This window comes from Platalea leucorodia (genome assembly GCF_965183815.1).
Source record: "Platalea leucorodia genome assembly, chromosome: 1".
In the NCBI taxonomy this organism is placed as follows: Eukaryota; Metazoa; Chordata; class Aves; order Pelecaniformes; family Threskiornithidae; genus Platalea; species Platalea leucorodia.
Window position 1 is genome coordinate 132917582 of NC_138823.1, and position 27047 is coordinate 132944628.

Sequence of the window (27047 nt, forward strand, 5' to 3'; positions counted from 1 at the left end):
AACTTGTCTAAGTGCATCTGGAAAGGACTTTCCCCTCTCCTGGTCTACGCTGCTCAGCGTGAGCATTTGCTGCTTAACTTGGCGTGGAGCTGGGGTGAGACCTGTTGTTGGTGTGCTGGCTGGGCTGTTGCGTGCTCGGCTCCTTCTCTGAGTGGCACTCCTTGCTACGAAAATGTCATGAATTTTAATTTGAATCTATAAGTGTCAGAGACTATAATGGCACGACACAGTTTGAAGCACATTGAATAGCGTATTGGCTGCCAATTTTGTGGTCTGGGATTTTTTATTTGCATTAAAATTTCCTTGTATTTTTAATATTGAATGAACACCCCCTTTTATGTTCTACCTTAGGACCCAACTTTCAAGTTTCAGGTTGCCGTGTGAGATTATTTTGATATTTCAGAGCAGTATATCACTACTGCAGGGTGATTGTTTTGTAGCAGTATCGCTAGCTGAGATTACAGTTTAAGGAAATCTTTGCAGACTTCAGGGAAATTTCCCCCCCCTTCCTATTACAGTGAAGCAGGTCCTGACTCTTTCTTTGCTTTATTGGAAATGAAAGCTTAAACAGGGTTGTGTGCGGTTTGGGTTTTCTTTCTCCCTTCCTTGCCTATTTATATGATCAAATGCTGAAATCAGCTCTTACTTGCTTGAGAGGGAGTGAAAACAGCTGAGAAATGCTGCACAACCGAGACCTGTTCGTCTTTTCTGGAAAAAGTGCGTTTGTCGCTTGATCTCATGGTTGCCGTAGTGTTTGGGGTGACACTTCCACATGAGGAGAAGTTTGGGCAAGGTGGCTTTATGCCGTAAGCTCCGGCTGCGCCCCGAACAAAGCCTGTCGAGAAGAGCGTTTCAAGATGTAAAACGCTCACTGCAGGCCTGTGTGGGTGGGTGGTGGTGGTGTTGAGGAAAGCAGTGTATTTTAAAAGGATCTGAGGGGGAAAATGAAAGCTTTTGATTTTATTGCTAGATGGGAACATCTCTAAAACTTGTTTTGTTGCAAGATTTTACTGGCCTCTGTAAGTTTAACAAACTTCTGTTCTAAAAAGCCCTTAAAATGGGAAGCGATTTTCTGTGAGAGGTCAGTATTGAGCAATTAAAACACTAAGTAAAACTGCATGTTTGAACACAAGACACTTTAGCTGCTTTGGTGAACCAAAATGTAGTTGAGACCTTCCAAGCTAGATCGCTCTGTGTCGTCCCCTCTCCCTTCCCCAGATCTTCCCAGGCTAGCCAGACTGACCCAACCAGCATGCCCTACCTGAGCCCAGCTGAAACTGTGTTAATCTACACATTCTTGTAAATCCCAAGGGTTTTGTGGCATCTCTGGCATTTATTTGTTCTCTCACTTTGGGGGAAGGGAGGAGACAAAGGACTTGGCTGTGAAGGCAGCCAGCACACTGCCAGGCTTTGCAGTAGCACTTCAAAGTGAATGTTTTGTTTACGAGATAAGCAAAAACTGATGTAAATTTGGGGTGCAAATACAATGAATTTATTGATTCTTACCCCCTTCTCCTGATCAGAGATGGAGAATGTCAGCCATATAAATGTTAGAGTATAGTCTGTCATTAGGCTAATGAAAAGCTTAATATCAAAGCAAATGTGTTTATTCAAATTTATATTTTCTTTCTTGAAGGGATGTAGAATCCTGAAGTATCTTCTTTGTGAATTTAAAAAAAAATTTTTTTTCTTAGAGTGTGTGGAGGGGAACCCAGAACAAATACATGGGATTATCACACCCATTTATGATGGAAAGAATAGAGTTAGATACTGAAGGCCTTAAAGCTGAAACAGAAATAGTCTTCAAGAAAAGCGGAGACTTCATGAAATGTAACAGCTGTCAAATGTATAACAAGTATTTCTGTAACAGCTCTTTGGACTTGAAATTGTTTTGACCTGACATTCCCCCCCCAGCTATCTGTTGGGGTTTTTGAGTTGTGTATTTGGTTTTGCCCCCTTAGTATGACAGATGCTTAAATGTGGACACTGCTATGTATAGTCTATTTTGCAATAATGTTTTCTTTCTGTTTTTTTTTTTTAAACTATTTTCTTTAATTTATCTGCAGGAGTCGGAAGCTTCAGATCAGAAATATCCCGCCTCACTTGCAGTGGGAGGTAGGAAGTTACTTTAAAAATTGGTATCTGTGCTTAAAACTGTGTTTCTGTTTCTTTCTTTATCCACAAGAGTTTTCCCCTTCCCCCACCTTTCACTTGCTTTGCACACACCACCCATTCTGTTCTGGGGAAAAATCCTTTGGAAGAGGGAACAATAGAGCCTTCTAAGCAATTCAGATAACTGCCTTCATTTCTGCTTTCCGAGTTAACCATAAAAAATGTTGAAATGGATTCTTTGGTGAATGCTGACTTCCTGATGCAGTCACTCTCTTTGACTGAAAGCTTGTCCATTTTGGAGCTTGCTGGTGTGCAAGTTCAGTAAACTTAATACAAGTTCATATTTAAATACTTGGCCAAAGCCTTTACAAAAGCAGAAATTTAATGCTGATCCTTTTTCTTTGATTCCTACCCCCCACCCCCTTCCCCACTCCTCTATAGTGGTGGTATTATGGCAAATTTTTTGCTCATGCTATTACGGTTGTGGGCTCTCACTGATATATTGTGTACCAGCTGACTTTTGTAGTAGATGGGCTACTGTGAGGACAGATCTGTTTTCTTTACTGTTTTTCTACCTTGTATGTGTTTAAAATATTATTTTCATGTTTTACTAGTGGCAAGTCATCCCTTTGCCTGAGGGAGATTGGAGGGTGGAGGGTTTGAGGATAAAGTTCCCGTAGGGTTGTTCTCTGGGCAGGTTTGGTCTGCCTTCTTCATCTGACTTTCTGTCTGCAGCTACTTCTTTGTTTGCACTGCCTGGTTGTTTCCTAGCTTTGGAGAAAAACAGAGGCATTGCTTTGTCCAACCTAGGCTGTCAGCCCCAGGGTTTCTATAAGATACCAGCACACACCACCCCTCAGTCTGTCCTTCTGGTGTGTGCTGTCCATATAAGCATTTCCTCTGCACTTCCTGAACCTTGTGCTCCCCTCAGTTGAACCATATCCACCTGATACCTTTTTACTTCAATTTCATTTTGTCAAGCTTTTGGGAAGTGTAGTAATAGAAATGGTTGAGGGTGACTGATCTGAGGATTAACTTATTTTTTGGTACAAACTTCCTCTGAGGATTTTGTGTAGGAATGCTGAGTATCAGAGCAGAGGCATGCGATTCAGAAAGTGAGTAAATGTGGATGTAAGCACTGTTGAGCAGAGTACATCAAAATGCTTCTACCTGCTCGCCCCTCCTTACATGTATGTAGCTATTACTGCTTGTATACTATGGGTATCTACCCTGTTTCCCATCTGCTTCCTGATTTTTAAATGATATCCTTCTCCATTGCTGCAGTTTCTGTGGTGATATCTGGTCTCAGACAGATGTTCCCTCTACCCCACCTTTTTAAACACTCTGTCTTCCTGAAGTTCCCAAGGAAGAGTTAAAATTGTCCCTGTTAACATCATCTCAACCTTGCCTAGATGTCCTGAAGATGCTTGTACAGACCTGACCCTTTGTCTAGGCACAGAATTTAGAGGGATGAGGCCCCAAAATAACTTCTACAATACTTTTGCATTCCCTTGCAACATCAGGGCTGCTTGCCAAGTATGGTTTGTCCACAAACTTCCTAAAGTTTTTCTTTGTAAGTGCTTGTGGTCTGTCACTTCTGCACTAAGCAGGTAAGTTTTATTTATATGTTTTCAAAAGAGTGCTGATGACAAAATACAACAACTGGTGATTAAAGTCATCAGGGAATTGTCTTGTGTCAAGCTTACCTTGGGCTCTGGTATCTTTTTTTGGTGCTAAAAGACCTTGCAAAAACTTCTTTTGAGCCCTGTAAGAAAGTTTTGGATGATTCCTCCTTAAAACGAGTCTTTCTTGCAACCAGTTGCTTGGTAAGGAGTGTAGAAGTTCATACATACAGAGAGGGATTTATATCAAAGCAATGCTCTTGCATAATGTTATCTGAGGGGATGGTGTGTGTGTGTGTGTGGCAGCTGGAGCAGTTTTACTTAAATTGTTTCTTATAGTCCCTCTGTGCCAATCTGCTTGCCTCATCACTCCTTTGTTAATTGCTTGAATCAAGACTGACTACTTCTAATGGGTGTGGAATCCTTAAAACCAAACCAAAAACAACTGATGAAAGAGGTCTCTAGGTTAGTTCAGTCTAACAGCCCTCATGTATGTTCGATATTGAAATACAAAACACACTTAGTACATTGCCACAGCTTTCTTTTTACAGTGATATAGGGATATATGAAAAAAATGGAAGAAAGATTAATGTTCTTGTGAATTTTTCTTTACTAGTATAACCATTATTAGGAAGATTACCTTGTCATTCTTGGCAAAAGTATTAAGACAATTATTTCAACAGAGCTTGTTTTAGTTTTGTTCTTTATAGAAAATAAGCATTTTACTTGGGAAGCCTACAGGTGTGCCCCTAGCAGTCGGTGTGCCCACCTCTAGTTCAGTGCTTCGCGGCTGTTCTTGTTGCCAGTGTGTCACACAGTGGTACATGTAAGTCCTGGGCCACGTGGGACTGGGACCTTGTCTTATAACAAATCCCCCCCAAAACCTCTTATAAGGAGGGCATCCATAGTGTTCTCAAATGCAGCTCGTCGGGGTTGGAGAAAGTGGGTCTGGAAGAGCGGTAGGGATGCTGGTCCCACAGGAATGTAGCTAAACTGTTTGTGGTGTGAAGTGTAACATAGTTTGGTAGTGGCTCCCGCTCTTGAGCACCCCAGAGAATAGTATTGCCTCCTGGTTTTCAAAACTAGAAAAACGTTCAGGGAAGAAGTTGAAGCTTAATCTGAATTGAGAATGTTTTGTGATCCATCAGCTGAGGAAGGTGCCCCATCATCAATATAAGTGCTTTGTTCTCCATGCAGATGGGAGCTGGCTCTTAAGATTTATGAAACGCTGGAGTAAATGAGTTTCCTGTGAAAACCTTGAAACAGTTTCACTGATGTACCTTCTTACCTTTCTAAGAGGCATGAGCGCCTATTTAGCAAAACCTAGTGTCTTTAGTAGCATGGAAGAGAGAAAACATTGAACTTCAGGGTTAAGGAAACCTTGACTTCCCCTTGGAAGAAACTGGGTATCCTGAAGACTCATGTGAGGTAGGACACTTGACCTATAGTTATTCCATATAGATTGGGAAATAAACAGTGTGTGTAAATGGCCATAGAGTAACAAGCATTTATTAATAAGACTTTTCATAATCCAAGTACACAAATTCAGATTAGCTATTTGCTTTTCTGGCTGCCTCCAACTAGTTTTCTCCTTCACATAGGTTGAAGTCACTGAACCAAATGCTGACTCTTACAACCAGCCATAGCAATTAGACTTGTAGTTGTTTCCTCTGGTTAAGTTGTTTCCTCCAGTTAAGATTTCACTGTGTACTTATCAGGCCATCATGGTATAAGTAAAAAAGGTAAGATAACCCTTTTAGACCATATTCAGAGCTAAGTGGTAGAAGAAAGGCAGATAATGACCTGCTGTAAACTGCTGAGTTACTACATTGAAACAAAACCACAACTTTGCTATCCTGAAGAGCTCACTCTTAAAGTGCAGCTGTAAAAGATAAAATTCTAATGTATTCCAAGGCATTCAAGGTTAAGTTTGTACAAAACTTGCCTGGTGATTAATTTGAACTTCACAAGAAGATTTTTGGCAGGGTTCTGCAGGTTCCTGTACCTGTGGGTTGGGTACTCTTGTACTCCTTGCCCAGCTAGGAGAAACTGGGGGTAGAGGGAAGGCAGCATCTCTGAACTAAGAAAATTTAGGGCTTACCTCAGACTGAAATGGGAGTCTGGACTGGTAGGGGCTTATCCAGGATCATGTTCTCTTCTCACCCAGGAGGTCACTTGCATTTTTTCCCCCTTCCCTTGCTGGACTGTCTGGGTTTGAGGACTCTGGATCAGTGCCCATGTTCCGTAAAAGCATCATCACTTCTGGAATGCATCTTCTTCCTTTTATTCTGCTTGCATATAAATTGCATATAGAGGTTATTGTATCAATTTAGTAATTTGAAGGACATGTGTGTGATCAGATCTTATTTTTTTAAATAGTTTCACTTTTTACGAAGTTTGTTTGGTGAAGCAAACCCTCAAAAAATTAGTGCACCTTTTTTAGTGATAGTAGGTGGGTATCATTCTATCATTTCCCCCCCTCCTCCTTACTTATCAAATACAAAGTCCATATTGATGCTAGGAATCATGACAAGTGAAGGATTTAGCACATCACCTTTTCCCATTCTCCACACATACCAGTCTCATCTCTTTCTCATTGGAAACAAGCACTCTGGCTCTATGTTCTCTGCAGAAAGGTAAATAGATCTCTATTACTCTTTCCTGAACTGCAGTCTGTAACATACTGTTTTGACTCCTAATTTGTAACCGCAAGTAATCTCTCGCTTAGCTTGTGAGTATTCAGCACTGGAGGTATATTTGCAAGACAAAATGATATGCCTTCTAGAAGGAGGTCTAGGTGTGGTGATTTAAAACTGAAGTACCTAGAGGTTGTTTCTGATTCAACATGATGGGGATTCAAGTAGAGTTCTTCTCAGAAGGAACAGTTACGTGAAATGTCACCCACCCCTTTTTTTTTTTCTTTCTTTTAAAACTAGCTTCCTTAGTGTAGAAGATGCTTCAAGATATTTTCTTTCCAAATATTTTTTCCATGTTTAGTGAATAAAGTGCTAGAGAACAGACTTTCAGGACACAGATGGTGCCAGAAACAGCACTTGCTGGCTCAGCAGGAAGGTAGCTGTTGAAGAGTTCCCACTTATCTTCTGTGGGCTTATTTCCTTGTCGGTTTGTATGGAACAGATAAACAGATACGGTGTTGATGAACTTTGTAACAAAAAAGGTAGACTAAAAGCTCAGACTGTGGAGTGTGAACCTGTTGAGTGAGCAGAGAAGCAAGAAAAACATTGTGAATGTGTATTCCTAGCTTTGCTGTGAGACTTGCAGGTTGCTTTCGGGGACAGAAATGTGTGGGAAGGGAGGTCTGATTTAGCTCTTCCAAAGGCAAAAGGATGTTACTAAACAGGGTTTACTTTTCCTCACTTTTCATGGAAATGCAAAACAAAGTCTCATAGTTATGCTGAGACCCCTGATGTTTTAGATTCTCCAAGCAGAAGTAGTAATAGAAAAGGATTTCTGGATCAGAGTTGCAATGTGAGTGCAGGTTCTGCATTTAGATTTCTGTCAATGCAAGAAAGGTCTGAGCCATCTCCACCCATCTGCATATTTTGTAAGACAACTTTCAGTTTCTTTAAAAGAATTGAGACTGATTCTGATTGTGAGTAAATGTTAGTAAATCTTCTTACAGTGCACATAACTGTCCTGAGGATCTGTAGTAGCTTGTGTTGTTTCTTTGATTAAAACAGCTAAGCTGTGTGGGGTGGGTTGGTTGTTGTTTGGTTGGTTTTTTAATCTAGAGATACAGTGTAAAAACTAATCTTGCTGAATGGTACCTGCTTGTGATGCAGCTTATTCTAGAATACCAAGGATATGAAGAGGACAAGTGGGGAACTTGTGGGTTTTAAGAAAGGAAAAGAAAAACATGAAACCATTGCAATTAAGAATAAATTAGGATTATACAAAGCAGATATTTCTCATAAAGCAAGACGTAAAGGAGAGATGCAGGAATGAGATGAGCTACAATGAAAAGAATTCTAGAAGAAAGATGAATCAACAGTAAAGAAGTTTACAATGTATTGAAATATGATCTTTCACCTCAAGCCTCCTCCAAGAATCCTAACTTAATGTAATGCTATAAAAATAATGTATAGTCATAAAAATGCTAGTAGAATGCTAAGCGTGTACAAATTATCCGCTGCTGCCTGCTAGGTGTGGGAATCTCTAGTAGGGATCTTTTTTTGTTTCCTCCTCAGGGTTGCTACATTGGGCACTAAGCTGTACTTTTTGCCAATTACTACTAGTCCTACTCAGGACGAGAATGGAGAACATGTTAGTCTGTTCCCTGCAGCAGCCTTTTACATATTTGAAGACCTATGATGTTTAGGGAGGGTTAAGGAGAGAGTTTAAGTTCTTTCAATCTCTTCTCAGGACTCTTATTTCTAGGCAATTGATTGTTCTTAAGTCTCTCACCTGGGAATGTCCCATGAGGCTTCTCCAGAGTAGTTTCTGTAGTTCAAGATCACTTAGCTCTTATCTTGTTCTCTGGTATGTTTGCACTCCGTTTCAGCCTTGTGCCATCTTCAAATTTAATAAACACAAACCTGATACAACACTAGCTGTGGTGGTCCCTGCAAACCCTATGAAATAGAGCTCTTCAGTTGGCCAGTAGGCTGGTAATGACTATTACCTGGCAGTGATCACAAGGTCAGCTTCTCACCTGCTCTTTTAGTATTGGCTGTGTTTACCTTATGAGTCTGTTGTAGGGGACAGTGTTGAAAGCCTTCTGAAGAGAGATTCCCCCTCCCTGCCCCCTCCCCTCCCCCCCAGTTAATTCTGTTGTTATGAGAAACTGGAGAGCTTTATCAAGAATTATGCACATCAAACAAAGGTTGAATGTTGATCACCCACTTATTTTTATTCTTAACTACAGGATAAGAGGGTAGAAGAGCCCCTGGGGCAATGCAGAGCCCCTGGGCAGCACTGCCTCCTCCTCATCTTGGATCTATACCCAGGGGGGCATGGGGGCTGCCTTTGCTCCTCTCCTCCCAAAGGGAAAAGAGAAGATGGACTTTCCTTTCTGCTAGCTGACCTGGGCCCCACACTCTGAATTAACTATTTCACCTGAGCTGCACATATTTCCCATTGTCTAGCTGTGCTTAGCAGCAGGTGAGGCAATCTGATATAGGAAAGTGACCATGTCTGTGGCAGACCACTCAATTTTGCACTTAAGACAACATACTGGCTTATGTTGGGATTTTAATTGCCTGACTTAATTATAGGGGGTGATATTTACTGGTATATGTGAGGTAATAAACACCTTTTGCAGGTGTTTAAAATACAGGGTGTGGGACTGAAGGTCCTCGGATAAACATGCAATAAGCATATTTCTCACTTGGAATGATTTATTCATACGAGTGTGTTGGCTACAGTGGTGCTGATAATCATCTTAAGGTTGTTATAAACAAGAGGAAAAATCTAGTGGAGAAATTAATTTTCTTTGAGAATTGGACTACTTAATTTCTTACTTAGATCAGGATCTTATTAGAAGTAGTTGATAGTGATGCTTTTATCAAATATGTGCCCCCATTTAAGAGTTATTATGCCAGATGCACCCACTGAAGATACTTTGCTGTGCTTTTATTATAGTTGTAGACTTAGAAAAGTAGTTAACACAACTTTTTTCTTTAGGAAACTTGTATTGCAGTAGCTTAAGTAAGAAATAGAGAAGTTAAAGGTGAGGTCAGGGCTCTGTTGTGCTAAGCACCTAGAAGATACAGAAGATGGTCTTCCAGCCACAAGAACTAGACATAATGTTAGTACTCTGTTTTAAAGAAATCAGAAGACTTGCCAGGTCAGAGCTGGCTTGACTGACAAAGTTTAGATGTGTGAAAGTTGCTTTTCTTCCAGGTCGCCAAGGTGATAAAGTTGAAAGAATAGGAAGTGGAAGATTTTTGGGCTCCTGCTGCAGGAAAAGTGGTGTTGGGTGGTTGCTTAGGCAGCCACTTCAACTCGTGTGGCAGAGGCAGGAAGGTTGGCTGAGCAACTTTTGAAGAAGGTGCTGAAGTGGCACAGCATTCTGACCAGAATATTAAGCAAGCTGGAATAACTGCTGGCTTCTCTGAATATACTGAGTAGTAAGCTGCAATGACTTCGGGGCATGGTTGGCGAGCTGTTGGTTAACCCTGCTGTGGAGGGGGCAGGACAAGGAGTGGAGGGAAGCATCCACTTGGACTTGAGATTTTTAATCTCTTGTCTTGTCTGAGTCACACAACTTTGATTCAGTGAGTTGTCTAGATCTCCGTGTTGGAGTATGAACCGCTTTTGGCTGCGATGGGCTCTAATGTCAAAACACAGAAAACCAGTGAGTTTTACGTGTTAAATGTGGCCATTCCAACCAAGATATGCAGAAGCTTTATGTCTTTGGAGACTGCATTTATGGGCCTGTATCTTATTTTCCTTCCAACATTCAGTGGGAGAAATAGTGAAGGGCTAAAAAAAAAAAAAAGGAATCATTCAGTGTGACTGATCAGTGCAACTGTTTGATCCAAACTTTTCCCCCATCCAAATTTGTTCCATTGTCCTGTGACTGAGATGAGAAAAAATCTGTTTCATGACTAGTTTTTGATCTTCTAGGATAAAGGCAGGCACAACCTGTGATCCCTTAACTTTTCAGAAATGTTCTAATACTTAAAACAGCTGTTAGTGTACAAGAATTTTGGCATTGTCACCATGGGGTTGCTTGGCACTGTTAAAACAATGTGTTGCTCACAAGCCTAGAATAATATGGTTACTTGTTTACCCTGTCACTAACAATGACTCCAAAAGTTGAGAAATCTTAAAAGATGCAAAAAGCTTGCTTGGTTCAAACATTTTTGGGAAACCAGCCACCAAATCTTACTATTTATTTGTAATTCTAGAAAGGTGTCTGTGAAGACCTTTGTTCAAGGGCTCAGTTGCCAAAGTCTTGCACCCCTTAGCTATAATTTTTATTTAAGGAGTCACTTTAATCATGGTGCAACCTCTTCATCCAGTGTTCTGACATGTCCTTTCACAGAATTACAAAACCATTCAGGTTGGAAGGGATCTCAGGAGGTCTGTAGTCCAACTTTCTGCTCAAAGCAATGTCCATATGGAATTCAAACCACATTGCTTAGGGTTTTGTCCAGTCTTGGAAACCTTTAGGAATGTAGTTTGTGCAACCTCTCTGGGTGCGTTCTAAGGATTAATTATTCTATTAGTGAGAATTGTTTTCCTTATACCTGGTGAGAACATCTCTTGTGTCAGCTTAAGCCTGTTGTCTCTTGTCCTCCCACCCTGCACCTCTGGGAAGAGCCTGGCTTTATCTTCTCAATGCCCTCTGGGGCAGGCTGCTGTATGCTTCCCTCAAAGCTGTCTCTTCTTGGGCTCAACAAGCCCAGTTCCTTCATCCTCTTCTCAGCCCCCAACCATTTTGGTGGCCCTTCCCTGAATTCATTTCAAGTTCTCAATCTCTTTCTTGTACTGGAGGTCCCAAAACTGGATGCAGTATCTACATGTTACTGATTATCTCCTTTTACTCAACATTAATTAACTTTCCTCCATCCACTGCCTGTGCTCCTGTTAATACAGCCCAGGTTGTTGTTGACCACTTTTGCTGCCAGGACACAGACCCGGCTCATGTTCAGCTTGCTGTCCACCAACACCCCACAAGGTCTTTTCAGCAGAGCTGCTCTGCAACCAGGCAGTCCTTAGCCTGTACCAGTATGCGGGGGATTATTACTTCCCCGGTGCAGGACTTTGCATTTGTCCTTAAATTTCATCAGGTTGCTGTTGGCCCATTCCTCTACCCTGCCTAGGTCTCTAGGTGGCAGCCCTGCCCTCTGGCATGTTGACTGTTCCCATCAGTTTGGTCTCATCCCCAAACTTGAGGAGGGTGTGCTGCAACACCTCCTCTGGGTCATTGACGAAGATGTTAAGCAGGAAAGGCCCTGGGACAAACCACTTGTTACTAGCCTCCAGGTGGAGTGTGGCCAGGTACAGTACTGTCCTCTGAGCCCAACTGTTCTTCATGGTAGCATTATTACTGGAAATTAAGCTGGACGTGGAATCTCTGAAAGTCTCTCACCTGCACACGTAGGAGGGGAAACGTGTCTGGGAATGGTGTTGCATGTCTGCAGCTAGAACTTAGGCCACATGCCGTTGCTGGCTAAATTTCCTTAAACACAATGATAAATTAATCCATTGTTCAAACCATCCTTAAGTGAGACAGCCCAGAAGAGAAATAAGCAGCACCAACACGCTGCTGCTTTCTTCATTTCACGTGTAATCACATGATCTTGTTTCTCACTGGTACTCTAATAGCATAAAAAAACAAGCCGTCAAGGGCCTACTTGGTGAAAATTGTAGCTTCTGAAAACTCCTTATGTTTTGAATGCAACCTCAGTTTAGCAAGTGGTAATGAAAGTCCCAAAGTATGTTTTTGACTTATGAAAGAATATACTGTTTTGATATGAAAAATGTACTCTTGTCCCTGTCAAAGCTATTGACGTAGCTTTTCTGTCTTTCACATGTAAACTTAGTCTCTCCTAATTAATTATTCATGCTGCCTGATACATTAAATCTTGCTCACTTTAGTTCTCCTGTGAAATGAGGAACCAGTAGTTCTTACTGGTGTTGGGTTTTATGTGGAAGTGCTGGTTTTAGATGCTGGGAGCGCAACCCAAAAATTCCTGATGGAATTAGATGTCAGTACCTTTTTTTGTTGGCATGTATGAAGCTGCTGGTAAAGGTACCTGCTTTTATAAACAAATATGCCCTTCAAGTGTTGTAAAATTGATGTGATTAAGAAGATAGTTACTCTTGTTCTGCTCTTGGAGAAGTTCTGAACTAATTTCAGGTACCTGCCTCAAAAGAAGATGTCACTAGCAGGGGTTGTCTCTTCAGACTTACCAGTTGCATAATTTGAAAAGAATTGAAGGAAATGTGTAAATGAGCTGTTCCTTAGGCAATAATAGCAGAAATGTTTATGAGCTCTTGTTCGTGGTAGCCAACGGAATAGAAAAATGTTAACTTCAAGTGGCCTTAATGATTCTTTTCTTAATCCACTTACACGGTTTGTGCATAAAGAACATAAAGCCAGCACCACTGGATCAGAAAAAAGGTTTATGTATAGTCCTGTATCCCACCTTTGCTGTACCTTGGGGAAGGTGCAAGAATATAGTGATAGCTCACTAGAGCAGTCTCCTGGCTTTCAGTGTTTTGTAGCCCTGTAACCTACTGACACAGAAATGACGCCTTTGTATTTGAGAAATTCATCTAGAGCTTCTGTGAACATGTTCTTAAACCAATGCAAACACATAGCATCCACAATATGGATGCATGGTTTTAGGGCATGTTGCAGGAGGAACCATCTCATCTCACCTCACGCACTTTGAACTTCCACCTGCCTCCCAGCTCCTGTGTTTGAGAGAACCGTCAATAGTAGTAGCTCCATGACCTTTTTCTCCCTCTCTACTTCCCTCATAATTTTAAGAACCTTTATTCCTCAACCATTTTTTTTTTTTTTTTTTTTCCTGGCTGAAGACTTGTAGCCTTCTTAGTTTTTGTGTGGAAGCTGTTCCCTATCCTTTGATTATCTTTGTCCCATTCCTGGAAATTCTACTAAGTGATTTGGAGTTGAGAGACTGAATCTGTGCACAGTTATGTCATTCATTTTAGGTTATTTCACTTTATGAAGGTAGTTGCTGTCAGAGACCTCTGTGTATGTCCTGGGTTTTGCTCCTTTTTAAAAAACAAACAAACAAACAAAACCCCAAACCCCACACCCGTGGAAAGCTCATCAGTGGAATGGAGTTTGCTGCCTATGTCTCAAGAGATCAGCAGACTTCTCTTTTTAATGACAGCCATGGGAAAAATCGACGTTATCAGTAGTGCAGATCCTCCTCTGGGCTTGCTGCTGGTTGGCAGGAAATGTTACATTTGAATCATATGCACACCACATGTTGACCTAACTTTATGGAACTGGCTCTTGTGTGGAGGGAGGGAAAGAAAATGTGCTTATTTCCAAGGGGCTGGCTAGTTCCAGCCAGCTGATTCTATAAAGAAATGGTAGTCAGCACATCTCTCCTCATGCTTGCACTTAGGCGTGTGGGATTTTTTGTCTTGTTCGCTAGACAAGTAGAAAGTGGCTCTCAGGCTACCTCTCTGATGAGCAAATCTGCTGAGACTGTTGCAAAGGCTTCTACTTCATTGCTACGTGTACAAGCACGCTGCTTCGTTGCCTCTGCATTCCCCTTCCACAGTGACTATTTTGGTTGCAGTTTTGAACTCGGCCATTCAAGACTGAGGCCCCATCCATGTCTCTTCTCGCAGTTCCTATGTGCTTTCATCTAGTGCTACAGAAAAATTTTGAGTTATTTCTTGGATGCATGGGGAAAAGGAACAACATGAGCTTAGCTGCAGAATCTCCTGCAGAAAGAGGGAGACACATGACCAAGGCAAGCAGCAAAGCTGTTTTTCCAAGCAACGGGAAATGCAATGGGCTTATGGGAAAGGCAAGAGATGTCAACACAATCTGCACCTGCATACTGCCATTTCACCCAGCAGCTAGCGCTCACTGCAAGAGGCTGTGGTGGGTCAGGTACAGGCTGCTGGGTTGAGGCCTTGGAAAGTGGCGGTGAGGAGATGAGGAATAGGTAGGAGATCTTTAAGATCTAGGTGAACGCCAACCTAGCTGAAAACTGCTGAGCTGGGGGAAGGGAGATGAAGTTGTGTTCATGTATTTTTCCTTTTTAAGTTTTTGTGTTATTCTAAAGCCTGAAGCTCCCTCTGATCCTGTGTCTCAAATGGGTAGCCAAGTACATGTGGGCAGGGAAGGAAGGGAATGTAACTTGAAATAGCTCCCTTATTTTCAGATGCTGTGGATGTTGTGGCAATCAAAGGGGGGGATGTGACTAAAAGCCATCAAAACCACTTCCAAGCACATGCCTTTTAGTGGAGCAAATGAGCAGGATTTTTAGAATATAATGCAAACAGGAAATCACTCTGAAAACTGTAGCCCACCATTAACTTGCGGGGGGGGAAGATATATTAAAACTATCCTTGCAAACAGCCGCCTTGTTATAAAGCCTAATAGGGGATTGAATGCACGTATAAGAAACGGATCCAAATCAACATTTCTTGGGACACCTTTTATTGGGTGGTGTGTCTTTTTTTTTCTTGTTCTTAGTAATAGAGTCAGGCTGTTGTTCCGTGAGTAGTAGATAGCTAGTATTCATGTAACGCTTTCACTTATTTGCTCACATAGTTCCCTTACTGAACTCATAGTTACCCAGTGTGAGCAGCAACCAGGAGGCCAACCTCAACAATGTAGTCTGAAGCAGAATGATGTGCCAGTGACTTCTAGGTTGGTGTTCCTCAGTCCTTTGTTGCATTGGATGTATAAATAAATCTGTAGCCTTCATCTGACTGCATATAGCAGCTGTTGCCCTTTTGAATGTGATCTGAGTTCCAGATCTGCTGTTGATGTTGGTGTGTACTTGTGTAGATTCAACAGGATCTTGGTCTGGGAAACTTCCACATGCTACCTTCTCAACACACCTTTCCTCTTCTTGGTATGTTGTTTTCTGATAACTGTTTCTCCATCCAGATGTGTAGAAATCTACAGGAACCATTCATGTGAGCTTACACTGAAGTGATGTTTATTGCGTCCCAACTACAGGACCTTTTGGTGTGCGTGTTTTGGGTTTTTTTTTTGGGTTTTTTTGTTGTTTTTTTTTTTTTTTTTCCCCTGAGTATGGGACTTCTGTGGGCCTGTAGCACTCTTGCAGGCAGTGTGGCATCAGCTCATTATCCCTAACTTTTATGATTTGTGGGTATTGGTTGCTGCACCCCAAATGGTTGCTGGTTTAGCTTGCTATCGCAAACTGGGATGACTTGTTAAGTACTTCAGTGACTGCATCTTTATAGGAAACTTTCTCGCTGCTCCTTCATATCAGCCTCTTACTAAAATTCAGTAATTAGTGTGTCATCCATCAGTAGGTTTGGGTTTCATACCCAGGAGGCATCTGTTCCTGGTGACATCCCATTTTTTAAACATGTAGTAGACAGAGTGCAATGGGAGGGGACACTGAAGACTTGAAGTGGCTTTGTGTCTGGGACTGTAGTGGGAGTGTGCAGAGGGAATTCATGCTAGATTAGTGACTGGGATTCTTCCAGCTGTGCGATCTCCATGAGTTGTGAGGGACTGCGAACAGCTTTAGGGAATGTATGCATAGCTGTATAGCAGATATGAACTTCTCTTAGCTATGCTGTGTATACCCACTACAACCAGCCCTCAGATCTCTGAGGTCCACAGCTCACTTGCAGTGAAATTCATCGTGGCATCTAGGAGGAGAGTGGAAGGATTACAAAATGTATCAGGAGAGAACCTGATCTTTTGCCACAGGCACCCATTAATGTGGTCACAGACACAGACTTCTGCAACATCTGCATATCTCCAAGTATTTTTAAGGCCATATAAAAATATTTTTAATAAACATGAGCACCACTGGATCAAATATATAAATGAAAAAACACAGAGCTGCTGACTTTCAGCAGAATTTGCCCCTTTCAGAAAAGCAGGTGGTACAGGTTGTGTGAAATGGTGGAGTGGAAGTGAAGTTACACGCTGTTTTCTGTGCTGACACAATTAAAAAAAAAAAAAAAAAAAAAGCATTTGGGGAGCAAGTAGATAGTAGACTGGACTGTAACTAGTGGAGTGACAAATCTTCTAGCTGCGGTGGTATTTGACACTTGCTCTTTGGATTTCTCGTGTTAGTGGAAGTAAATGCAACCAGAAGTGATCAACAGCTGTTCCAGCAGCACTTGGATTACTTCCTAGTGTGCAAGTGGTAGAAAATATGGTCTCTCCAGCCTTCTTACATCTAACTGAATTCAGGTGGCTGGGCTTGGGACAGAGGAAATTTGCATTTTGCAAGTAATGGAAAAAGTTGTCTTCAGTCTCAATGGGAAATTTTCAATAAGTAATGATAGAGCTAGTGCGTAAAGCGTAAGAGCGGGCACCGCTGACTTTTCTGCCAGAGTGCTGTGTGCATGTGTGGGGAAACCCCTTAAAAAACCCTACTGACTTCTGGAACATGTTGGCTTGGTTCACTATTGCTCCTTTGGGTCATGGCAGATGTGTTTTAGCTGTAAAAGTGAAGAGTTTGAAGTTCTTGGAAGTGTTGAAAAATAAATAGTTCTTGAGAGTATCTATCTTTCCTGATCTAATTGGAGCAAATAAAGGTACCAACTTACTTCCTCATGAGTTTTCTCTCATTAAGGCAATGGTAAGTTTATGATCAAGTGAGGGATCATTTTAATAATAGGTTTCACGACAGTCATACCATCACATTCAAATTGTGACTAACAAGTTAATTATAGATGCCGTATATAAGTTCTGCTTTTCCTTTTGACATCTTAAACTTGGCAAAAGAAAAAATATGGATTATAAAAAGATTGAAAATTAAAGTTTCTAGTTGAGTTCCAACATCTCATGCACAGCTACTTAAACTTTAAAAAATGCTTTTAAATAGATCTTCCCAGACTGTTAGTCTGATGCCAGATGAAGAGTTCAGGGGTATTTCTATAAATCAGCAAAAGAAAATTTTACCATGAGATGAACCTCAAATTTTGTCTGCAAGGAATAAAACTTTAAAAAAAAAAAAAAAACAACCAAAAAACACCTCCCCAAACAAACAAAAAAACCTTCTGTGCTTGTCTTTAAACCTGCTAATAAGCATTTTCATAACATTATCTGAAACAAAACAATCGTGCTTGTCCATGAATTATGCTCTCATTTGAAGGCCCTTCCTTCCTCCTTGCAAAGTATTTGCTATTCACTAGTTCAGTTTCTTTCTCTCAGCTGAGCAAAGAACAAGCCAAATAAGCTTCCATTAGCTTACCTGTTTTCTAAACTTTCTGATGTTGGTGTTAGTAGAAAAGCAACTGTATGTGATGCACACAGTCCTGTTGCATACTGGAGTTTGTTTTTTCAGCAGGCAATTTGGACTATGGATTCTAGGCTTTCAAACTGACTTGAACTATTGGGTGAGACTTCATACTTGAAGGCTTACTGCCCCGAAATAGAACTCCTAGCCTGTGAACCAAGGTCCTGTCCTTTTGAGCGGATAAGAGTGCCCGGTGATTCCCATTTTGCTTTCCTTTCAACTCGCTGTTGGAGGAATTTGCTTGCTTGTTTTCTCCCTGTATTCTCTAATCACAGCAGCTACATGGTAGCTGTATTCCCTGGATGCTAGAGAGCCTTCTGGGATTTGTAGGACATTCAGCTTTCCTGAGGTTCTTGCTTCCATCAAAGACCAGGGCAGGGGTGGGGGCAGAGGGCATCTCTTATCCTTGTCCTGTTTGCCAGGGACCAGTGTCCAGTAACACTGGTATGGGGAAGATGTTTTATGAGCTTGAGCTAAAAAGCTTTGGATCCGTGTGCATGGATTTTCTAGTTTTTGTGATATCCTCATGCCAAAGGTGTAGGGCTTTCCAAATCATCTGATAGCAGAAAGTTGGAGGATACAGAGACTGCTATGATACCAGCAGCGCTTGAAGATGTGTATAGCATGGGGTGGGGGAGTGAATCTTAAACCTACTCTCTTTTGGGGAGTATGGGGAATTAGTAGCTGGAACTATATAATTGCGAGTCTTTATTCCACAAAACCAGGTAGTTTTTCAGATCCCTTTGGTCTCTCTTGTTCTATTAAGAATATGACTTTAAAAAGCTATAGAAACACCGTAGTTGTTTGAGGCATAAGAAATACTTATGGACAATGTTGCAAACATTACTTTAGACTTAACAGACTACTCTTTCACTAGTAACTTTGTGGATGATTTCTATGAATTCAGCCTAAAATTCCTGCTTCTATTTCATTTTAAGGAAAACTGGAATTAAGTTTCTAAATGCAAAAAAAAAATCTTCTGTATAACCAGAACTGCAAGGAAGTTTTACATTGTGCTGGTCAAAGGAGGTATTCTTAATACAAAGCCGTTATATTCTGTGCCAACCTATAACAAGAATCTTTGCACCTTTGATAAATGCCAGCATGTATATCAGCTCCACACAAGATCCTAAATTAACACTTGCTATATTGTGGCTGTCTTGTGAATAAAGCTATAACCTATATAATACTCAGCCTCCATCAACTGTTTGTGGTGAATTAAGAATGCAAAAATCTACAAAATTGAATACAGGGGAGGGAAGTGACCATAAGTAAGCTTATAGCTCCTAATTCCCTATTCATTACTATCAAGTCATACTGTCCTATGGTTTTAGAAGAATATCAGCTGAATTTGGGAGGGGGGAAATAGAAATTATCAGCACTACAAATGCTTCCTACAGAACTGATTGTGGGTTACATTGTTCTGCAAACCGCTTTTGGAATCAAATTCTAGCGGGATTTCTTGCAGTTCTGCAGATTACCTGTCTGTTCAGAAAAAGCACGAGCAACGCTTTCCTTGTTATAGGCTTTTCAAGGCCTGCCTTACCTTGTTGTGTTCATAAAACTGCTTTTCTCACCCCACTGTATGTGTTGTTGCTTAACTACCCATCAGCTGGTCATAACTAATTTCCAGTGATCAATGTGTTATGCGATGCTTGTGTTTTTTTCTTGCCAAGGTATTGTGGTCACCTGAACAGAGGTAACTGTTGTGGTAATGTCTATGAGCTTCTCCTTTATTTCTTCTAGCAATTTAATTCATCTTATAGCTGCCTCTTGCATGCTTTTGTGGCTTTGGCATATCTAACAGTATATCTTGCAGAAGTGTTGCTTTTCATTTCCTTCTGAGAGGGATCCAGATGTAGCAATGCTGCCTACGGAAATCCTGCCACTTGACTCCTGCTGCAGCTGTAAGGGAGTCATTAACATGGTCCTAGCTCCTTTCTGCTGCCCTGTGCTACTGTAGCTGTTGTCTCCTCTGTTGTGTATCTGTTAAGCAGCGCACCCCATTGAAGCTTATCAGTGAGAAGAACTTCATTCCTGGGAGCAAGAAGACAAAAAATTGGGGAGGAACTGTTGGAAACTAAAACACATAACTTCCTCCTTTCTGTTTTCTTGGGACATAGGACATATACAGTAACTTTGGAGTGCCCATGAATGTTAACTTTGATTTTTACTCCTAATGGTTACTTCATCAAAATGATCACTGAGTACTGTGAGTACCTGTGCTACCACCAAAATACATGACCCACAGAGCTGGCACTCTGTAGGCTGCAGACGCTATGGTGCATATAGCATGCACTGAAATGGTGTGATCCACATTAAGTCTGTTTTGGGATCATCAAAAAGCCATTTGAATGAGGAGGGCATTTGCTCATTAATGGGTGTCCTGCAAAAGGTTGATGATATTTCAGTGATTTTTAGTGGAATTCAGGGTTGTGTGTGGATGCAAGACTCCATAAGTAAAGGTATGTGTCATTGTGGCTTTCTAGTTTGGTTTAGATGAGGAATAAATTTTTTTGTTGTTGTGTAATATTCCTGAAGTGTGTTGTGCATTTAGAGATTCTTGGCACTGTCCCCTGTTGCTCATGAAGAGTCCACTTCGTGTTTTGCAGCTCTTCATAGCTCCTACAATACTGTAATATGTCTGTGCTCTTCGTGTTGTAACCTGTGATATTTCATTACAAAGGTCGCCCACGTCATCCTCCGTTGCTTTCACTGGGGTGTGCTGCAGTTGGTGGGGCTTGCCAGGGTGTAGAGATGTGGTTTGCATCTTGCGGGAGTCCTCTGGGTGAGTCTTCAGATGTGCAACCCTCCCCGACGTGGTCAGGCTCCCTGGGTTCGGCTGAGGCTGAGATGTTCCTAGAGTGCGAATGCTGTATTTTGTGTGATCTGGATTGGGAGACTGACCATTTGGCTACACCCCTCCCTCAGTGACTGCCCAAAATAAACATTGCGCAAATTTTGTGTCCCTCAAACAAGCAATCAGTGAAAATTGCTGTGCTTCCACTAAGATTAAGACTAATCAAAGTGGGCAGTGATTGCAGGAGTTGGTCTTTGCTTGGAGTCTGTTCTAATGAAGTCTTTGCTACCCCATGAAGGCACAGAAAGAATATGAAATGACACAACCTACAAAAACTTTACCACTAATTGCTTTCTATGTTCTTCTGCTACACCACGATCTCTCTTGGTCTCGTTTATTTTGGTGGAAAGCCCTTCTGGTATAGAGGAAAATTTTGTGTAGGCTAAGTAAGAAGGGGACATTAAGTTTTTGCTGTGAGGTGAAACAAAACCTCTATGGTAAATGTACTTTAAAATTGTCATTAGTGAGCAAATCTTTTTTTAAAAAAAAAAAATTAAACCAGTGAATTCCTGTGTGGCTCTAATTAGTTTAAGGGGGAAAAATAGTCTGTATTGGAAATGTATACAGTTTCATTTTATGAAGTCTAGTTTACTGTGTGAATAATTCCTTACAAATATAGCTAGTGATTTAAGAGATGACTCATTAATGGTTTAAAAGCAGTATAGTAAAAATGAAACTTGGTTGTGAGTGAGAGCTATTTTTGTGTGGGTTTTTTTTTTTTTTTTTGAAAGTTATTTTAGGAGTTACTTTCAGTGGAATCCTTCTAACTGTTCTCTACGGTGTGACCGCGATTGCCTACCTCACCAGTTTTCTCTTTACCTTTAATGCAGTAGCAGCAAACTGGGAAATGCTGATGTTGGGAAAGTAAAGAATGGGCAAATGTACAGCTTAAAGGAAGGGCTAGAATGAAGCTTATCTCTAAAATTATGGTAACTTTTGTTATTTGTTGCATACTAGATCGTATCCTGTTACTGTATTGAAGTCATGACTAAAGGCCAGTATAATTCTAACTTCTTGTATGTCATCTCAGTGAGTGAGGTTGTTGGCTTGCCTGACTTAACACATATAGTTTTCCTTCCCTTTATGTTTCACTGATCCTTGGCTGACCAATTTCACTGTATGCAGGAAAATTCTTCTCCTTGAACATTGGTAGTAATCTTAATAAGAAGAAAAAGTTCAGCTGTCTTTAAGCTTGAGAAGAGTTAAAGCTCTGTATATTTGCTGTAACACCAGTTCTTCAGTGAGGCTTCTTTTTACGATCAGTTATATAAATCACTCTCTTATTTGGCACTTTACTGAGAGTATTGGACTTAAAAGCGGTATGCATATCTTCTAAAATTTGCATCAGTATAGGAACAGAGTTATACTGATAAAAAAAGGAATGTATTTAAATTTCAGCGAAGCGTCACTACCTGTCTGTTCTTCTACAAAGGCTTGTCTATGTGTGGAGTTGCAGGAGAAACAATTAATGGAGGCACGGTTCTGCACTCAAGCAATGTGTCTCTTAGGAATATTGTTGCCTTCACATCTTCCAATTAGCAGAACTTAATTCTAAAGATAGGCGTTTAGGCTAGGCTTAAAGTAACGGGAACTCCAAATTCAGTGACTCGTGGGAGGTTCTAAACCAGTCTGCTTTTCTCAGCCTTGCCTCTTCATGCGTGTATAATCAGGTCTTGAAATCCATAGTGCTTTTCCATTATCTAAAAAATGGAAATGGTTTTGGGTGAAACTTCTGTCAGACCCTCTGCTCATCTGAAAAAAAAAAAAAAAAACAAACCACCACCACATTTTCAGAACACTTCCAACGAAGACTTAGTGTATTAACTGAAGTTTTAAAATAAAACGCTTGCTTTGTATAATGCTGTGTAATATTTTACTGCTGTTAATTTGAAACATTGAACGACGGTTTATAAGCAAGCTATTGACTTGTTGGACACTTGGTCTGTTTGATACCATTTTAACAGACGCAACTGAAAAGTTGGTGCATTTTGTATTGAGAGGTGGTCCTTTTAAATCAATATTTGCTTTCTTTTTCTAAGCAAATTAATTCAGAATTCAGAATTTGTTTTTGAATTACTTAATAGTTTGAGGCAAAGTGGAAAAATAACAACCGTGAATGTTCAACTTTATGCAACTATATACCTATTTCCCCTTAGTTTTTGTATTTTCCTGCTGCTTTTCTTCCTTGAATGTCACCTGTTCTCCCTGGTCCCTTTCCCAGCAGAGCGCAGCACTGACCAATTTGGCTCCCATGTGCAAACCCCCCTCCCAGAGGGGTCCTGGAGGGGCAGAGCTGGAGGACCAGCAGGCTGGCAGGCTTTGCTGCTGGCAGGGGGTAGCTGTGAGGCTGGAGCTGAGGGTTAAAGGTGGCCTGGGGTGAGATGATATGTGCTTTGCATAATTGGGAGGGGTGGGGGGAGAAGGGCAAAGGTAACCACATGCAACACTTGAGATCAAGGTTTTTAGGTCACTCTGCAGCAATGCAATTAGTAGCAGTTTGGGTGTGGAGGGCAGATTACCCATGCCCCTCACCCCTGGGTTGTGGGTTTTAGCTGGGTGTTTTTTTCAGCAGTAGTACATCCAAAAGCTTAAGAGTTGGACTCTGCAAACTGCAGCCACGTGGGTGCTCGCAAAGCAGCCATGCTGGACTAGTTTGTTAAAATGTAACCTACAATTTGTACAGATGATCTGAGTAATGGCACAGGAGTACGACTACCTTTAGGTGTCTCAGGATAGAAGCTGTAGTATGTGGATTAAGCCTACATCCCACTTTGTTTAAACAGGCACAGAAATATCTTGTAACTTGGAACGGTTTTTTGTTTTATTCTGTTTTGCTTTATTCTTTTAGCAGCATGTTCTGCGTAACGCATTCTCTATGAGTGAGTGTTGAAACTGAGGTGGTGTTAGGCAAACATCTGTTCCTATGGAAAATTAATGGGATTTATGTTGCTCAGCAGCTTATTTACTAATGCAACCAAAAAGGAGATGCAAATATCTCCCCACCTTTTTTTTTTGTTTTTTTCTTCCCCCCAGTTGTGCTTATTTGCTTGCTTTGCTGGCAACAGTAAATTTACACACTGGTTCCTGTTCTGTCCCTATTTACTGTCCTAAGAACAGCACAGCATGCAGGTAAGTCACAGCAGACAAGCCCATATGAAGCTGTTAAAGCAACACTGTCGTTTTGGTAGCCCATTAGAGCCATGTCTGTCCACGTCTTGTGCTGTCTGCTCCTGCCTTCCAACCTGTTTGCTGGCTGACCTTGTCTTCCTTCCTGGTCTTTGTATGTATAGCACTGGATGTAGTTGTCACAGGTAACTGCTGTCGGAGTATCTATAGTCTGGGGACTGTGCTAGTCAGCACACAACACTTAAATGATTCATTATCTGCTAGAGTTTAAAAAGAAAAAAATTGTGAAGATATTCTTGGAAGTCCTGTGTAAAGTTTCCTAAAACAAAACTTAAGGTAATATCTCAAAGTAGCGAAAACAGATGATGAAGTTGGTGTAGTTGTGAAGAGTTTCTATACAAGTAGAAAATTCAAGTAAACTGACTAGTTGTTTGGTTTTTTTTCCTTCAAAATTTTGCCTTCTGATTTCAGTCCTTGTAAGAGCCGAACAACTTCTTCCATTAGGGCTCTGGAGAGCATGTGGCAGCTAATCTTGTGAGCTGATAACTTGATCTTTGTGTTCAGAATGAGCAGAGTATACCACAGGCTATTAATTATTACCTGCTCTGGTATTTCTGTTCCTTGCAAACATGTTGAGGATGCTGCAAACCATATACTTACTAAATTGTAAGGTTTCTTTGTGGAATAGGTACTGACATAACTTTAAATAACAAACCAACTTTTGGGTACAGAAACCCTTTAGTACCCTTAGGTAGAATGCTTCTTTTCTAGCTTGTACCTTTGTCCTATTAAAATCTTATTTGTGTTTATTGCTGTGTTTATTGCTATGTTTCAGGTGGCTTAGTGCTTCATAGTTGTCCTGTTCATTTATATATAGCATATCCCTTGCTAGCTTTCTGATTAAACCAGTGAGCATTTGGCTATCTGACCTTGCCACTGGCCAAAGCATTTGTTTAACTGCCTGTGGATGGCCTAAGCACAGCTCTTCTGGCACCCCTGTGCCACTAGGATGGAGGAAAGACTTTATATTCAGTTTCCCTACTTTCATAGTAGCCTTGTGCATCTTTTAGTTAGTCCTTGTTGTCTTCCTCACTGTATAGCTTACTAGCCAAGTGTAAGGATACTCAGTGAGTCTCCCAGTGCCACACAATGAAGAATTTGCTTGAAACTATTCAAATGATATTTCAAATAAAGGACACTTGCTAATGTAAAATGCAGCAAACTTGCATGGGAGAGTGATTAGAGATGGTTGCAGGTGTATAGATATTACCTGAAAGTAGAAGGTTAAGCGTTATATATATTGGTAACACCTTTGTTGGTTGATAACTACTTCTGTTAACAAATGAGAGCTGCCAGATAATGCATTGACTTTACAGTATTATGCACTGTGGTCTAGTTTTGGAAGTATTGAATAATATTAGAAATGGTGGCCAAGATGATAAGACTTCTTGCTTCCTTTAGATGACTCTGTACAGATTTGCATCCACAGATGAAAGGTTTTTCTGGGTTTTTTTGAACAGTTGATGCTAGAGGTACTGAAAACTTTGGAAAAAAGTCCTATGTGGAACGTAAAATAGAAAAACACGTGGAGAATGCAAGGCTTTTTACAATGGTTCACTATTTTTTTTTTTAAATTTTTGCAGATCCTTTATCATTCTTGCCTACCTGAAACATTTACTTTTCACTTGAAAGAAGTTAATTTAGTCCATTTGCTTTTAGTTTGTACTGCCCCAGCCCTCTTATGCTGCTTCAGGATTTTCTGCGTGCTATGCAGTTGTTTCCTTCTGATACCATCGGAGTAGCTTTGAGCTCTGGGGCTGTGTCAGGAGCACTGATGCTGCCCTGGTGAGTCATCCAGTAAAACCGAAACAGTCCCATGTGATTATTCACAGATGAGATTCAGGCTCATCTATCTGTAAATAAGCATGTGCTTGTCTACCTTGTTTTTCCTGTAAACTGCTGAAGCAGTGAAAGCGCTTTCTAGGCATGTGCCCTTGACATACTCAATGCTAAAAATAGGGCAGTTTGACATCGCTACAAACTTGCAGGCTTCGTAGCTGTCTAAAAAGACTCTCCCCTATTTAAGCAATCATTTGAATGGCCACCTTTTTTTCTGAAAGTGAGTAGATACTCTAAAGTACTTGGCGATGTTTTGTTTTTTTTGTATTCAGCTCTAATACATAGAGCTTCCGAATTTATTTCTTCAATATATGGACAAAGTTAGGTGGTGTATCTGTCCGTAATGTTCTCATAACTTTTCATAATCTTACTGGGAGAGAGCGGAGGTGTGTTTCAGTCTTTAAGGCATCTGTGCTCTTTCTTTGTGATGTTGGTGCTTTTCTGAGCATTTTTAAGCACTCTTACTCTGCTCATGAAGTCATGCCACTGTCTTTCACTCTGGTTATTGTTACTGTTACTGAACTACTTCAGATGCAGTTGAGACCTCGTTAGAAGAATAATCACTTATGTTAGCGAAAGCTTGTCTGTTTTTACGCCTGTACTTTTGTCACACTTTTCTTCTGAAAGAGCTGAGCTAGTTAAGCCAATGAAAGCATTTCATGCTGTTTTTTACTGGTGTGACACTGTGTGCATCACGTGAAGGTTGTCATACCTCCTTTGGATGCGTTCCTCGAAACTTGTGCTTCGGACCCATGAGGTTTGCTGTGTTGCCAAATGGTGTTTCCCCTGACTGTGCAGGAAGCGATCCCTCAAAGCACAGCCCAGGACTGATTTAAGTACAAAGCCCACGTTAGAGCCTGAACCAGAGAGGCAGCTTGCTGTGCTCAGAGTGGGAAAGGGGATATTTGGAGCTGGATGTATGAGGCCTGGGGAAAGGGAAGGGGAAGAGAGATTTATTTTAACTAACTGTAAGCTTTATGTAGCTTCCTTCCTTCCTTGCTTCCTTTGCCCCCAGCTTTACCTTTATGGTAAGAGCATACAAGAGTCTATGTGGCTTTTAAGAAAGCTATCGCTGCTGCCCAAAAGGAATGGATGGCTTTTCTCCCCAGTCATCCCCAGGGTGCCTGTGACACGTGGTGTGGCAGTGGTGTCTGGGTGGCACATGCGTGGGCAGGGTCTGGGCAGGGGAGAGCGCTGGGGCTGTCGGGGCGGCTGCCGTGCAAGGAGAGAGCGAGGACTCTGTGTTCGCCCCCCAGCCCCGGGGGAGAGGAAACATGGTGGTCCGGCAGCCGTGAAACCTTGAAGGCAGCGGAAACGCAGTGTGTGGGGAGGGGGGCAGGCTGAGCAGCAGCGTCTGTGGGCCAGGGCCAGGCTGTGAAAGCGCAGGGAGACGAGAGCAAGCACTGGTTTTGGCAGGGCAGGACTTCATTTTTCTAGGTTGGTGCCATTGTTGCTGGCAAGAGAGCAGTGGCAGGGATCTCATGGCTTCCTCACGTTGTCCTACTG

The 27047-nt window shown here is 41.3% G+C and overlaps 1 protein-coding gene across 1 annotated transcript in view; it reads left to right on the top strand.

Annotated features, from left to right (window-relative positions):
• Window positions 1-27047, top strand: part of IGF2BP3 (insulin like growth factor 2 mRNA binding protein 3) — a 114609-nt gene that overhangs the window by 23103 nt on the left and 64459 nt on the right. The window contains exon 3 of the mRNA XM_082336322.1: window positions 2067-2115. Coding sequence (XP_082192448.1) covers window positions 2067-2115 — 49 coding nt within the window. The remainder of the gene's footprint in view (window positions 1-2066; window positions 2116-27047) is intronic.